Source organism: Bos grunniens, chromosome 2 (genome assembly GCF_055505025.1).
Source record: "Bos grunniens cultivar Pamir isolate PY7600 chromosome 2, Bosgru_T2T1.0, whole genome shotgun sequence".
NCBI classification, from domain to species: domain Eukaryota; kingdom Metazoa; phylum Chordata; class Mammalia; order Artiodactyla; family Bovidae; genus Bos; species Bos grunniens.
This window is the reverse complement of record NC_141166.1, coordinates 114082073-114098752: the sequence shown is the minus strand read 5'-3', so window position 1 is coordinate 114098752 and position 16680 is coordinate 114082073. Positions and strand designations below refer to the sequence as shown.

The 16680-nt window shown below is 35.8% G+C and overlaps 1 protein-coding gene across 4 annotated transcripts in view; it reads left to right on the top strand.

The window, feature by feature from the left end:
• The window catches only part of SP3 (Sp3 transcription factor), a 57702-nt gene that overhangs the window by 33198 nt on the left and 7824 nt on the right, over positions 1-16680 (top strand). For all 4 annotated transcript variants that reach the window (XR_015147872.1, XM_086358780.1, XM_086358769.1 and 1 more), the window contains one exon: positions 14765-14957. Coding sequence is in view for 3 of the 4 variants with exons in the window: in XM_086358780.1 (XP_086214906.1) it covers positions 14765-14957 (193 nt within the window). In the remaining variant the exon portion in view is untranslated. The remainder of the gene's footprint in view (positions 1-14764; positions 14958-16680) is intronic.

The window sequence follows — 16680 nt, the reverse complement described above, 5'->3', positions numbered from 1 at the left end:
AGCTTTAAGCTTTGAAATAATGCCTTTGTTTTGGATGAATAAATAGGCAATTGATTGTTCTGTTATAGTGTTAAATGACAGAAGGTTAACTTCTAAAGGTGATAAGGAAGTCTTTTTGAAAAAAGTAGTAAAACTATCTTTAGTCTTGATTAATGTTATATTCCTCTCTTTTATCCACTTTAGAGGAATAAATGTGGCATTTTCTCTTCCATTTAATTTTTCTTCGGCCTTGTTTCAGTGGCAGTAGTCACTTGAAAATAATTGATAAGAGAAGTTAAAGAGGATTTGAAGTACTTTTTAACCAAAATGAAGTAAAAGAAATAGTATTTGAGCTCTAGTCATATCTTTTTGATTGCTTTAACCGAATCTCCAGAAACTCTATTGAGAAAGTTATGTTTAATGGCAAAGAAACTGCATTTGTCCTAGAGCTCTATTTTAACTAGCTAGCTAGCTAGCTAGTAGTAGTAGTTTACTACTTTATTTGCTTTTTGAAGTAGGTGTCTATTGGGAAAAAAGGAAAATTTTAAAGATATAATTCCTTGATGATATAATTTGAAAGTTTTAAATTGTGACTTAAAAATTGGATACGATAGTCATTAGAGCTATATCTACCTGATATTTCTGGTTTTCTTTCTGGGCACAACCAAGTTGGGTGCAGCTATGTAGCTTGCTTTGGTCAATGAAATATGCCACACTGACTCTTCTCCCAGTCTTGATCCGTAAGTGAGGAAAGCATGCACTACACTCTTGGCTAAACTATGGTGGACATGAATAAAAAATAAGCCTTTGTGTTAAGCCACTGTTTCAGGGGCTGCTTGCTACTGCAGTTTTATTTTGCCCTGCATGGTCTAATATTGGTAGCCACCAGCTCCATGATACTGTTAAGCACTTGAAATGTGGCTAGACTGGTTTGAGATGTGATTAAATGTGAAAATAAAACTGGATTTTAAAGATTTGGTATGAAAAGCATGTAAAATATCTCAATAATTTCTATATTGTTTGCAGATTAAAATGTAATTATTTTGTATATATTGTGTTAAATGAAATACATAAAAATTAATTTCACTGTTTCATTTTGCCTTTTAAATGTGGCTACTGAAAACTTTAAAATTTTATATGTGACTTGAGAGCTATTTCTATTGAACAAAATTCATGTAACCTATCTTGACTTAAAAGCAGAGTTGATATAAGCAGTAGGGCGCTCTAACAAAGCCCCTCAAATGTGGCATTGGTCAAGGACCAGGGCAGCAAGGAAGCGGATACTAGAGGCTGGGAATATGCAGCGTAGGGAAGAAGCATTTGGAAAACTTGCCTGCAATAACTTGGAAGGCTAGTAAAGTATCCAATGCATTTATAGCGTTAGGAGATGAGGTTGGAAAACAAACTGTATTTTTGCTGCTGTTAGCTCCATCTGAAAAGATATAAGAAAGAAATGAGCTGCAACATACAATTAGCTACTTTGTAAGTAGGAAGGAAGAGCGGTAAAGAGACTCCAGAAATTCAGGGAATTGTAGTATTGGAAAAAGCAATTGTTTTTCACTGTCAGTAAGAGATGAAACTGAGACATCTTTTGAGCAGATAATTAAAACTTTTATGGCAATCAAGGTTATGACCATTACTTACTGTTAAAAAGTCTGAATGAATTAAGGTGTTTCAGAGTAGAGGTCTATCTGCTTAAGGGAGTGATGCCTTTCAGTTGGGCTAGGGAAAAGAGACTTTTTTAAAAAGTATGTTTTTTCCCTACTAAAGCCAAGTAGTTCCAAGGCACCCAGAATTAAATAGAAATAGACTCCACATTCGTGTCTTATGGGACACGAAAGAAAAATGTAGAATGTCTAAAAGACATGTCTAGAGAAAAAGTTGTGGTTCTAGACATCAGCACTTGAAAATGGCTAGAATCAAACAGGTAAGGAAGCCTCTAAGTTTTTTTGGAGAGTTGTACAGCCCAAGAAACAAGAGTGGAAAGTATGAAAGAAAGTGTAATTGCACAAGCTGATTGCCGTCCACTAATCTTCTGCCAGCAGACTTAGCTAAAGATGCTCACTCCCTTTGTCTGCTGCACTTGTGGAGGAGGATAGCAGGCAAGGAAAAAAATCTCCTGGAAGGTAGAGCTGAAAGCTGAGAGAACACTGGACAGAGAAGCTCCTTCCAGTGATCAGAGAATCCTCTGCCCCAGAGCAGAGGACACTTACACTACCTGTTCAGCAGGGTTTATGAATTGCTCTGAACTATTGACTATTTTATCTTCTGGACAAGAATATATATATATATATTTTTTTTTTTTATGGTTATGCTTGCCTTTCTCTGTCATTGTATATTGTGTCTGTGGAAGCAGGTAGATAACTTGTTTTAGAAAATAGGTCTCTGTAAAGAAGGGCCATACTTGGACCCAGGAGCTTTGAGTTTGATACTGTTAACTACGTGGGATTTAACTAAAGGGACAAATGTATCCAAATGTGGGAGGGAAAGTAAATTGAATATTTGACCAGCATGGGGACTCGGGAGTCATGATTCTTCAGTAAATCCATCACTTCTTTCTAAGCACATGATAGGATTGCCGTTTCATGTCATTTTTAAAATCAGCATAGCCATGCGACTTAACTGTGGCTGTAAAATATGAGCAGGATGATTTACCACATTACCTTCTACCTTCTTGGCAAGACAGTCTTAGAAGCATGTGTCAAGTAGAGTCCTGAGGGACTGTGATAAGCAGATTTTTTTCCCCTGCCAGCCAGAGTTGGACATGTAAAATTAATGGGAACACACAAACTTTTGTTGTGTCAAGCCACTGAGATTTTTGGATTGTTTGTTAACTGTAGCACCATCTCACTAATTCTTATTGATGTATTATGTTATAATTTTAGTCATAGTAGGTGCTCAGTAAATGGTGAATACACTAAACTTTGAGGGCATAAGAAAATGAACCAATTTTAAAACTGCCAAGATACAACTTTTTGGCTTGTATTTCTTATAAAGCCAAGCCCACCCATGGACTCTTTCATGTGTAACATGGCAAAGAGATTATATTGTGTATTGTAGAAGACACAGGAAAAATTAAGAGAACAGTGAAACTTGTAACATTTTAATTAGAAATAATTGTTAAAACTAGAAATAATTGTTGAACTATATATGGTTTACTGGGTCTACGGTCCCCAACCTTTTTGGCACCAGGGACCAGTTTTGTGGAAGACAATTTTTGCATGGACTTGGAATGAGGTGTTGGTTTCAAGATTATTCAAATGCATCACATTTATTGTGCACTGTATTTCTATTATTACATTGTGGTAATTTGGTAATGCCAGCAGTGGGGAGTGGCTACACATGCAAATGAGGCTTTGCTCCTGCTGTGCGGCCCGGTTGCTTGCGAGCAGGCCACAGACTAGTTGCTGGTCCGTGACCCGGTCTAAAGCACTGTTTCCTGTTTCTGGTGGCAGCAACTAAAGTTAAGATTGTTGAATCTGTAGAAAGTATAGTGAATAAACCTTAGGAAGAAAGTAATATGCATTTTAAACACAGGATTGAGGAAATCAATTGAGGGCATCTTTTTGTTTAAAGGCAATATTTTTTTTAAATGAGGTGGTAGGGAAAAAACCCCAAACAACTGTTTTTTCTAACGCTAATGTCAGTGGCAGCAACATCAGTTTTAGTTCAGTGCTAGAGTAGAACCTTTCCTCATGAAGCCTTAGGTAGAACTCCAGTGTATAAAACTGACCTTATGGGGTTGCTCTGATTTATATAAGGGCCTGAGGCTTACACATGGTCATCTTTCTGCTGACATTTATAGTATCCTTTAAGGAACTATAATTAGAAAATCCCTCTTCTGGAGCATGTATCGCTGCTGTGGCCATCTTCATTTTGGGGGATTTGGGTTTCTTAGGAAAAGCCTTAAGTTCTTTCTTTAGGCATAATATATTTTATATATAGTTTTAACAATTCTGACAAATTTCCCAGTTTAAAACTGGCTTGGAAGATACACATTAGAATGGGCAATGAATGTGTGGCCTCGGACATAGAGGATTGGAAGAGTTAGGAAGAAGGCAAAAAACCAAAACAAAACCCACAAGTAGATAGAATAAATAATAATAGTAAAAACAGAATTCTGTATGTCTTTAATACAAAGTTAATACCATAAATTATTTTTAATAATGAATTTGAGTCATCAACTTCCTGCTAAAGAAAGTAGGTAAATGTATAATTAAGTCTGGAGAGATTTCCATTCAAAATACGGTGACCTGTAGTTTATCTGGTAAATTACCATCCTAAACAACTCATGCTCTGCAGATTTTGAATTTTAGAAGTTTTCTATGTGTTTTTTGTGATAAATAATTAAAACATTGAAGTAGATCACACTCTTCCAATGTTTACTTTTTTAAGGACTTTTTGATAATTAAAACTTAGGAGAGACCCCCCCCCAGTTGTTTAAATTTAAGAAAATGAGCATATAGTAATATGCTATATGCCATTGCCTTTGTTATTTCAACAAATTATGATAAAAATATATAGTATCTATCTTGTCAGTTATTTTTTGAAAGAATATTTTAAGAGATGACTGCAAACACTTGTGTGTGTGTGTGTGTGTGTGTGTGTGTGTGTGAGGTGGCCATGTTGCATGGCTTGCAGGCTCTTAAGTTCCCTAGTCAGGGAGTGAACCCAGCCCCACTCCCGCTCCGGCAGTGAAACGGCCAAGTCCTAACCACTGGACCACCAGGGAATTCTGAGTGCAAACCAATTTGGAAGAGAATTTACTTGCTGTGTGAAATTAGAATGGATTAGTGGTAGAATTAATGTAGTGCTATCTTTTACACCCTTGGTGAGTAACATAAAGAATATATATGTGATCATGGGAGAAGATATGTTTAATATTTACTGGAAGGATGATACGAAAACTGAAGAGTCTTAAGATTATGAGAGGTGAGGTAACAAAAAATCATATGTAACTTACTGCTGTTTTTGTATATTTTCCTTCTTAGTCTTACTAAAGACCTAAAAAAAAGACAAAAAAACCCCAGTGTATTTCGTCCTGAATTGCTTAGACTAAGAAGATGTTTTGCTTATTCCAGTGACTGTTAGGTGATTGGGAGGTAAACTACTATAGAGATCCAGTTTATATTATGATCATGGTTAGTTTTGAATGAAGAACAAAAATTACATCTTACAGTTTAGGTACTAATATTAGTACTCATAACATGTAACTTCTGATCATCATCTTGTCTCTAAAAATTGAATCTCCTTTTAAGATGAATGTTTGGTACTATAAGGATTTGAATAGTGACAGTTGTAAGACCTCTTGTAACAGATCGCTTACCGTTTTTTAGATGGCAGTCAGGGCTTTATTGGGAGCTCTCTTTTGGGTATTATTTTAACCTAGGGGAGTGGTGGAGGAAAACACCTTTTTCTTTTTCAAGAAACTTTGGAACAGCTTTAAAGTAGTCTTTTTCAATCTGAAATTAGAGAGGAAAACTAGTCTCTTCAGCTTAATGGAGGAAGGGATGAGCCTTAGCAAAGAATACTGCCTGCAGTAACATTGATGTGTGTCCTTCATAGTTAACTTGAACTTATTTGTGACATTGAAAATTTTATCTGTAAGATTCCTAAAATAGGTAATCTGTGGGACTGGGACTCAACAAGGGAAATTTCCCCAGATTTTAAAAATTGTTAGTAAAAACCACATAACATTAAATTTCTTATTTTCACTGTTTTAGGTTTACAGTTCAGTAGTGTTAACTATATTCACACTAGTGTACAGCAGTCTGTAGACCTTTCCACCTTGTGAAACTGAAGGAGTACCCATTCCCCGTCTTTCTCTCGCCTTTGCTGTTTAGTTGCCCAGTCGTATCTGACTCTTTTGCAACCACATGGACTGTAACCTGCCATGGTCTGTGATTCTAGCCTTTGGCAACCACCGTTCTGTATTCTATTTCTGAGATTTTGTATATTTCTGATACTTCATATTAGTAGACTCATACAGCATTCGATCCTTTGGTGACTAGCTTGTTTCACTTAGTATAATGTTCTCAAGATTCATCCATGTTGTAGCACATGACAAGATTTCCTTTTTTAAGGCTGCACAATATTTCTTTGTATGTATATACAACATTGTCTTTATCAGTAGACTTTTAAAAGTCACTAGTTTAATTTGAACAAGCTAAATTAAAACTACATATTCAAATGTAAAGAGGCTAGACTACTGTTCCTGGACATTAGCCCTGGGAGGGAACGGATTTTTAGCGATACTTGCAGTATGTTTTCCTTAAATTTATTTTTGGCCGTGCTGTATCTCCATTGCTGTGTGCAGGTTTTCTCTAGTTGAGGCGAGTGGGGTTTCCTCTAGTGGTGCACAGCCTTTTCATTGCAGTGGCTTTTCTTGTATATCACCAGCTTCAGTAGTTGTGCAAGGGTTTAGTTGCCCCTCAGTGAGTAGAATCTTCCTGGACCAGGGATCAAACTCGTGTCCCCTGCATTGGCGGGTGGATTCTTAAACACAACCACTAGGGAAGTCCCTGAGATGTGGTTTTGCATAATTCTTTGTCTTTTATCCCGGCTTCAGCTGTGTGACTTAAGGGAAACTAGTAAACTCTTTGTTTTCTCATAGATAGGAGGGAAAAAGTACAGCTAAAACCTTAGGGTAGTTGGGAGTATGAAGTAAGTTAATGTATATTAAGTATTTGTAATAGTGTTCAACAAATAGTAAACCTTACATTTTATCACTTGGTAGAGTAGAACACTGTTTCTTTAACAGTAACATATATTTAGTTCAGTTCAGTCGCTCAGTTGTGTCCGACTCTTTGCAGCCCCGTGAATCGCAGCACGCCAGGCCTCCCTGTCCATCACCAACTCCCGTTCACGCAGACTCACGTCCATGGAGTCAGTGATGGCATCCAGCCATCTTATCCTCTGTCGTCCCCTTCTTCTCCTGCCCCCAATTCTCCCAGCATCAGAGTCTTTTCCAATGAGTCAACTCTTCTCATGAGGTGGCCAGAGTACTGGAGTTTCAGCTTTAGCATCATTCCTTCCAAAGAAATCCCAGGGCTTATCTCTTTCAGGATGGACTGGTTGGATAGTACTGCAGATTAAATAAATATTTCACTGTTTACAGTGTATTAATTGCAGGTCATAGGTTTTCTTCTCATGTATTTGTGGCATGTCTGTAACATGAGGTCTTCTATAAGGCATATTTGAAAATCGGTCATTTCTAGTTATGTCTATGTGTGTGTATCTTATAAAAGCTTTTGTTTAGATTTACTAAGAAGAATAATTTATTAGTGAATAATCTTTAGTTGGGTAGAAAAGCTTTGAAAATAATTTGGGAAAAGACTGTAAATAATAGAGGGTTGGATTTGAAAAAGATTAATAGAGATTAAAGATTAAATTTGAGAGGAAGGGAGCAGTCATAGAAGAGTAATTATCCAAAGCTAAGAATATAGGGTTTATGGGAAAGAGATTGTTTCATGTTAAAGCAGAGATTTCATATACATACATACATATATATATATATATATATATATATATAGTTTATGTTTAGTAAAGAAATAAAATTTGGTTTTAAAACTTCCCACTAAAGTGTTAATTCTTTTGATCAGATTAGATCAGTTATATTTTCAGGAATCCATGTCTATAGTTTAGAACTATCCCCTTGAAAGAAAAACTAGAAAAAGACATGGTAGCCCTGAAATGTTCATAGAAATTTAAATAATTATGAATGTGAAAATCTAATTAAATAATATATGAGATCTTATAGGATTATCCTGTAATTCTGTTTAGGTGATTTTTATAGCAGGTGAAACTGATTAAAGAGAAAACATAAATTTTTAGAATCAAATGAAGTAATTTCATCAGTACTTTAAAAATTGAAGGCAGAGAACATGAAAGCCTTTGATAAGAACAACAAAGTCCTAATGATAGCCTATTGATAAAGGAGAATGTCTCATTTTATCAACAGTACTGTAATTCATATTTATCTAGTGTTAGTTATTTAAATTAAGTATGCATGTTTCAGACTTGATAAACCAGCAAAGAACTTACTGTAAATATTCTGTTAGCTCTATTGACAAATAATTAGCAAATAGTCTTCAGAAGAAGCATTTAGTATTTCTTCTGGTAGTATTTTTATTAGAAATCTAGACATGCCCTGAGTTATTAATACTTAACTAATATTGATTATACAGCCTGTATTTTTTCTTTATTTAAAAGTGTACTAATGACATGTTAAAATATGTCTTCCTATAATTTTGTGTTTGTCCATTGACTATACAAGAAAATTGGTCCTTTCTTTGTAACCATACTCTGTGTGTGTGTGTGTGTGTGTGTGTGTGTGTGTTTCATCATTTGATGTCCCTGTTTCTTTTTCTTTTCCTTCAGCTCTTACTGAGGAGTGCAGGAAATTGGAAAAAATATTTTTGTCAATGTTTTTTATTTCTGGCTGCAGTTGGTCTTTGTTGCTGCTCATGGGCTTTCTCTAGTTCTTTGTAGAGTGGGGGCTACTTTGTTTGCAGTGTTGCTGTCCGCAGCAGCTCTTCTTGCGGAGCACGGGCCCTAGAGAGTGTGGGCTTCAGTAGTCGCGGCTTGTGGGCTCAGGGCGCAGGCTCAGTAGTTGGTGGCGCAAGGGGTTACTTGTCCCTTGTGTGGGATCTTCCCAAACTAGAGATTGAACCAGTGTCCTTTGCATTGCAAGATGGATTCTTAACCCCTGGACCACTGGGGACACCCTGGAAATTTTTTTTCATTTATATATTTCTTGTACAAACTTGTTTTATTTGGGTAGACTTTGAAAACAGCTGTATCTATGGGACAGAGCTATAGTTGAAACTATAAACTGACAGTAGTCTGTCATATATCAGGCCAGATGAAGAGGAAATTTAAGCATTTTGAGGTAGAAAATATTAATAGGCACAATAAAAAAACCAGTGCTGTTAAGTTTATAAAGTTCTTAAATGTATACGCAAATGTCCTTGAGAACTTACGATTATGTTGTTCTTGAAAAGATTTCTTCACATGGCTTTTGGTCATCAGTTTCCTCCTGTCTCACTGTTCTTTTTTTTTTTTTAATCTCCTCTGTACACTTTAGTGCCCCAGGGTTTCTTAACTGTATACACTCCATTCTAGGTGACTCTAAGTAACCAGCTATTTATGTTGATGATACCCAAATTTTTATGGACCATAGTTCTGTTTGAACTCCAGATCTGTGAGCTGCCTAATCAACATCATTTGAGTATTTCATAGGTACCTCAAAACTTTCATATCCGAAAACGGACCCCCGAGGGGCACCTCTTTGCCGTAGTTTCTCTATCTCTGCTGCTGCTGTTTAGTTGCTTCAGTCTGTCTGACTCTCTGGGGCCCTGTGGACTGTAGCCCGCCAGGCTCCTCTGTTCATGGGGATTCTTTAGACAAGGATACTGGAGTGAGTGAGTTTCCATGCCCTCCTCCAGGGGAGCTTCCCAATCCAGGGGTCGAACCCACATCTTGTGCGTCTCCTGCATTGGCAGGCAGGCTCTTTACCACTGGTGCCACGTGGGAAACCCTTTTTCTACCTCTTTTCTGTTTCAGTTAATGGCAACTCCATCTTTCTAGTTGCACAGGGCTAAAACCTTGGAGTTGTACTTAACTCCTTCTTCTCACACCTCACATAAAATTGTTACCAAATCTGTTCACAAATATCTTTGACTCTGCCTCCGAATTATTTCCTGACTCTGACCAATCCTTACTACTTCCTCGTTAACTAGTCTTAGGCCACTCTATCACCCCTCTTACTCTCAGTGGCTTTACTCACTGAATAAAATGTAAGCTTTTAGTGCCCTACAAGGTAATACACAATGTAGAACATCATATATAATGGTATCCCACACTTATCTCAGCTGTCTTATCACTTACTACTCTTCCTTCGTATTCATTTCATATCTAGACACACAGGCCTCCTTGTATTTCTCTGAACACGACAAACATACATCCATCTTGCTCTTCCTTTTACCTGGAATTCTTGCCCCCACCTTCTTGCTCTTTGTCTTCCTTCAGGGTCTGGTGTTACTGTATTAGCAAAGCCTTTTCTGGCCAGTCTATTTGAAACATGTACTTCATTCCTTTGGCTTTTTGTCTGTCCCTACTCTACTTTTTTACCATAACAATTCACTACCACACAAAGCACTATGTATATTTGATCCTTGGACATGGGTTTGAACTGCTCAAGTCCATTTATACACAGTTTTTTTCAGTAGTAAATACAACAATACTACACGATCTGCATTGTAGACTCCTCGGATGTGTGTAGCAGGACAGTGAGTTACACCCATGCATTGTTCAGGAGTAGCCATACTAACTTGTTTATTTGTCCTGTTGTCTCCCACTAAAAAGTAAACTTGATAGAGGCATGAGCTTAACTCTTGTTAACTTTTATCCTTGAAACCTAGAACAGTGACTGGCATATTGTAATCACTCACATATTTGTAGAGTGAATAACTTTATATTCTAAACTTCAAATTAAGGACTTAATTTTTGGAGCACAGTCGTCTTAAGGTTTTTTTGTTTATAAATCCCAGTGGTAGGAGAAGGGATCATTGGTTATTTAGGAACTAGAGTTGAAACCACAACAAACATTGATTGACTGTCTTTAAGACTCCCTAAGTAATCTCCTGTAGGTTACTTTAAGTTTTTGTATTTAGAATCTTTCAAAGTATAGTATACATTCAGAAAAATGTACAAATCATATGTGTATAACTTGATGAATTTTTATAAAACGAATACATAGGAGAAATTACCACCTGGATCAAGAAATAAGATATTGCCAGCAATTCAGCAGTCTCCCAGTGCCCAGTCATTACTCGTTGTAAAGGTAGGCAGTCACAGTGCAGTAGTATTTCCTGTTGCTTTGAGCTTTGTGAGCTTTATTTAAATGGCATATCTGTCTATAGATACAGGCATTGTATGTAAGAGTGTGTGTGTTTGTCTTCTTCTATTTAAAATTACATGTTGGTGATGTTCCTGTTGCATGTAAGTTCATTTTCATTGTTTTAACATATTCACTGTATGAATGAATATATCATGATTTTTTTTTTCCCTATTCCAACACTAACATGTATGAGTTACTTCCAGTTAAGGGTGAATTTCTGTACTTTTAGTGTCATGTGTATATACATTTCTGTTGGAGTAAAATTGCGCGGGTTGTAGGGTATACATAGGTTCAACTTCAAGAGATATGGTCAGAAGATTTCCAAAGTCGTCTTACGGATTTACACATCCACCTGCAGTGTGGGAGTTGCTCTTGCTGTACTACTTTGCTAACAGTTGGCCTGGTCTGTTTTAAAAAATTTTAGCCATCTTGGTGGATGTGTGTTTCACTGTGATTTAAATTTTTCTGGTGTCTAATAATGTTGAATACCTTTTCATACTTCTGTGGCCCATTTTGATGGGTATTACTTACCCTTCTCTTGAGCTTTATAAACAGTAGATTTCTAAGAGTAACTGGATACCATGTGGGGCTCTAATAACAGCATGGTAAAAAATATTTTCCTATTATCTATACTAGGATACTGAGGAAAATACAAACTTGACTGCCAAGTACTAAAGATTTAGTTTGAAGGTTTGTCTGTCTTAAATTAATAATGCAGGTTGGCAAAGGGGTTATTTAGAATTAGTTAAATTTATGATTAATATTCTAAAATATCCCAGTGTGTGTATGATCAAGTAAAATGAAAAAATTGGGTATAACACCTGTTGGGCAGTTTAACTTATTGTCTTTAGTGAGCACTAAGTGGTCCTGTCCATATGAAGTGACTTTTCTTTTTTTCACTAAGTGATGCTAGAAAATTAAGTATCCATTTGGGATAAAATGAACAATTTAAAATCTTATCTATATGTGTTATTTATTGGTAGAAGGAGCATAGTGAAGCCAAGGACAGTCTTTCCAGGTAGATTATTAGCTATATTGGAAATTCCTCCTTAAGGAAGGGTTTGTTTATTTAGTCAGATTGCATTTTCTGAGCACTTTTGAGTGAAGCATTATCTAAAGGGATGTGTGAACCAGTAAATAGAATTAATTCTAACATAAGCATGTGTAAAGGAGATGGCATTTGAACTAATCTTGAAGGATAAGTAACAGTTAGTGTTAGTTGCTCAGTCGTTTTTTTTTTTATAGGTTCCATTAAGAGAATTAGCAATAGGAGTAGGAATGCCCTCTTAATATTGTTATCCTCTCAGTCGGGTTGTATTTCATTCTTGCCCTATCTCATCAGTTGCTGTATTTGTTCTGTGTATTTTCTTTAAATCTTTCTTCTGTCTCTCTAGACTCCTTTATCTATATTTAGCATTCTGTCCTCCTTTTTCCTTGCTATCTTGTTACAAATAATGTAAAATGAGTAGCTTTAAAACCATCTGAGAGAGAAAAGCAAATGCTGTATATTAACACACACATGTGAAATCTAGAAAGATGGTCCTGATGAACCTCTTTGCAGGGCGTGGAGGCACAGGCATAGAGAACAGACTTGTGGGCACAGTGGGAGAAGGAGGGGTGGGGCGAAGTGAGAGAGCCAGCACGGAGACGCGTGCTACTCTATGGGTGCGACAGAACGTGTATACCTTGAGCTGATTCATGTTGATGCATGGCAGAAACCCACACAATATTGTAAAGCAATTATCATCCAATGAAAAATATTAAAAATTCCTCATTTTATGGACTTAAAATTTATCCAACATAGGATACGTGCTATTTGTATGCTGAGACTTTTAATTAACTTGTAAAAAAGCTAATACTATGAAGTGTTTGTGCAAGTATTTAAGTGTTTGTCATAATGGTGCAGGTGGACACCTGATTATAGAGTGATCACTACTCATTTATGTTGTGTGTTTGGATGAATTTTATACGTATCTAATTCTTTTATCTTTTCACTAGGGAAATAGAAACCAGTTTCCCCTTAACTTCCAACCATCAAATTCTCTCTGCCTCTGAGGTCTAACACAGTTCATGGCACATAGTAGCTAATTATTTACTGAATGAAAGAATGTGCTTATGTCTTTTCTTCTCTCATGTAATAGAAAAAGAGGTGGCTGTGCTCCCTCAGTTAAACCTGTAAGTGCTATGGATCATCATCCCCTTCTTATTTCTTAGAGACTTCATTTCTGTGTTTTCAGTCTCTCCCTCTGTAGTGGATCTTTCTCATAAACATTTACACATGTTCAAGTCTTTCCTGTCTTCACAAACTGGACAAAACACTTCCCTCCCCAGACTCTCTTCTCTGGTCCCTTCAGCCTATACTGTCATGTTTCTGTCTTCCTCTCAACCCAGGTGTTTTGAAAAACTTACCTATACGTGTTATTAAACACTTTTTCGCTTCTTGCCCGTGTTCTTAGTTTCTGTCTTGATGTCTTGATTTTTCTACAGTATCTAATGTTGACCACTTCCTCTTTGCTTTCTTTTAATACAGCACATTTTCCTGGGCAGATTCCTCCTCTTCTGTCTGTTTAAATACCTGCATTCTTCACAGGCTAATTCTGTTCTCATTCTACTCATAGCCTTTGAATTTTCTAACCTACTTCTTTGGATGGACTCCATCTGTGCAGGTCCAACTTTTTTTTTTACTGGTTTGTCTGACAACAGTTCAGACTCCATGACCAGCAACACTGAACTCATTAACTGTCCTTCTTTACCTCCACTTGAACCTTTGCTAGTGTTTACTATTGCAGTGAATGGCACCGCCATCTACCTGGTTGCCCAGGCCAGAGTGCTCTCTCTTCCCATTTCCCTCCTTGATTTTTAGTTGTAGTTATTCTGATAAATTTAAACTGTTTGAGGCATTTTTCTTGGTTGTACATTCTAGTTTTCATTAGTATAAATTGGAGATATTAGATAAAGCATATTTTATTCTTCGTGCTACTTTTGGCTCCAGTTATTAATGACTAATACAGATCTAAAATAATTTTCTATTGAGATTTTTAGTTTACATAAGTCAAAATGAAAATGGGCAGAAATTTATGTTTTACCAAAGACGATTCTATTCAGTATTCTAAATCATGTATTGTTTTTTAAAAGATACTGTTTTTTTCTGAATTGAAAAAACCTCTTAGCTCACTTAGAAAATGATGTCATTTCATTATTGATATAAAGAAAGATGTTTGGCTATGCTGAGAAAATGATGTAGCCTCCTGCCATATCCACTCTTCGTCACCATTGCATGCTCATTTTGTTTCTCAGTCTGGTTTATAATAAAATTCCTTGAAAATAAAAAATCTCTCTTACATGGGTACCTCCTTCCACAGTGATACTGTGGTTGTGGCCATTGTGGATGTTTTTGCAAGCATTGACTTTAAAGGTTAGGTTTATGAGTAATAATTTCATAGTACCTACAGGTAGGCCTAATTGCATTCCCATAGTTTCTACAAATGGGTATAATTGATACAGACTGTACGAGAGAGGTTTAAGGCATTAGAATTTGTTCCAGTCTGAGTTGACCGTTAGATATATTGACTATTTGAACAGTTATAATTAAGTTTCAGATTGTTTTATGACTTAGCTTGCTCAAAAAAAAAAAATTGGCTTTCTTACTGAATTTTAAAAAACAAGCTCTCATGCTCTCTTTTTGGCTTAATCTCTGATATTTAGAATAAAACAAATTGTTTTAAAAGAATAATCCACAACAAGGAGCAATGATTATGCTCCACCAACAGATGATTTTTTTACGTATACATAGTATTTACTCATTTTATCTTAGAGAGGCTCAGATCTCTTGCTATCTTTTTGGGCCAGTGGGCTGCTTCTCATCTGTATTTGTTTTTTCTTTAGATATTAGGATCAAGGAAGAAGAACCTGATCCTGAAGAGTGGCAGCTCAGTGGTGATTCTACATTGAATACCAATGATCTAACACACTTAAGAGTACAGGTGGTAGATGAAGAAGGGGACCAACAACACCAAGAAGGAAAAAGACTTCGAAGGGTAGCTTGCACCTGTCCCAACTGTAAAGAAGGTGGTGGGAGGTATGCACACATGCAACATACTTTTTTTTTAGGCTGCTGATATCATCATCCTAATTTTTGAAATGCTGCATGCCCTGTCACCTAATTAAGGGAAATTATTCATTACATGATCATCTTGTGTGTTTGTCTGTATGAGTGTGGCAGAAAAAGTTAGTGAACAAAATATGTGAAATCACATTTTTAGTTCTGAATGCCTTTTTTTAAAAAACTAAAATTAGTTTACTTTAAAAAGAAGTGTAGTAAGATGGCATTTAACAGGCCCATATCAGATAATTTGCAAACCAGCAATGAGATTTGCCTAAATACTGATTAGAAAGTTGCTTCTTAACTTGAGAATAACTTATATAATATAAAAATAAGTTTAGAAATTGGTGATAAAGTGTATTTTCCGTTTTCAACAGAAATGAATAATAAGCATTAATGGTGGAATTTTTTAAAAAGTGAAACTGTAATATTTCTGTTCCGTGTTTTTAAAAATAAACATTAAGCAAAAAATGACACACTCAAAACCTATCAGTAACTGTATTAAATGTGGATGGATTAAGCTTAATAATTAAGAGATTGAGTCTCCAATTATCCTTAAAAAACAAACTCCAGCCTTACATTGATTATAAAGAACATCTTAAATTGGCACAGAAATATTGAAAATAAAGGAATGAAGGAGATTTATTAGGCAAATGTTAACAAAAAGGAAATATGCATAGCAGACATGGTATCATTTGATATCTATTTGATATTTTCACCTAATCAAATGGATAGATAGGGATATATTTCTTAATAACATGAAGTTTTCATCAAGAAGTTTACTAGCCATGGTACCTTTTCCCCACAACTTTGAAGTGTATAGAGAAAAAACTGATAGCACTCTAAAGACATACCAACCAAATCCTCCAGTCATGGTGAAATATCTTAATATACCTCTGTCAGAAATGAGCTATTTAAATAGACCAGGGGTGGGGGGATCTATTAATAGAGTTAATGAACTTGATCTAATAAAGCCTACCTGCCTTTGAAAAGTTGATCTGTACACTGGCCAGCCCATTCCCATTAATAATAATGACTAATTGTTAAAGTGAGAGCTTACTATGTTCTAGATAGTCTTATATGTGAGGCGTGGAGAGGATGAATGGTTTTTAAGAGCATGTACAACTGGGATTTGGACCCAGTTTCTTACTCTTGGACCTGTCTTAACCACTATACTGCGTCCTGAGTAAATTTGCTTCTGCATCTGATCCTTAGGCATTTGTATTTACTAATGGTAATTATTCACTTGTTTGATTTATTCTTTGAAATGTTTTGGTCAATTTAAATAAATTAGTGTGGAATTTGGTTAGACAACAACTTTTCTGAAGTTTACCCTCATTTTTAGAAGAATTTTCAAGATAAATTATTCATTAAAGTCAAATCTGAGGGTCATGGCTTTGCCTGTGTTTTGTTTATTCTTTTTCTTTAAATTGAAAGTTTCAAATTTATGTTTATTAAACTAAAACATGCTCAAAAAATTCAGAAATATAGAAGACTATTAAAATAATACCTAATTTCTACCCCACTTGAAGATGACTGTTGTAACATATTTGTATTTATCTTTCCAGACTTTAAATATATTTTAAAGTAGAATCACCTTCTCTGTTTTACATGTCTGTTCTTCTTATTTTGAAAATTTTTGTGATCATACTTCCAAGTCTACAAAAAGCTTGCATCAGTTTTTTATGACTATAGTATT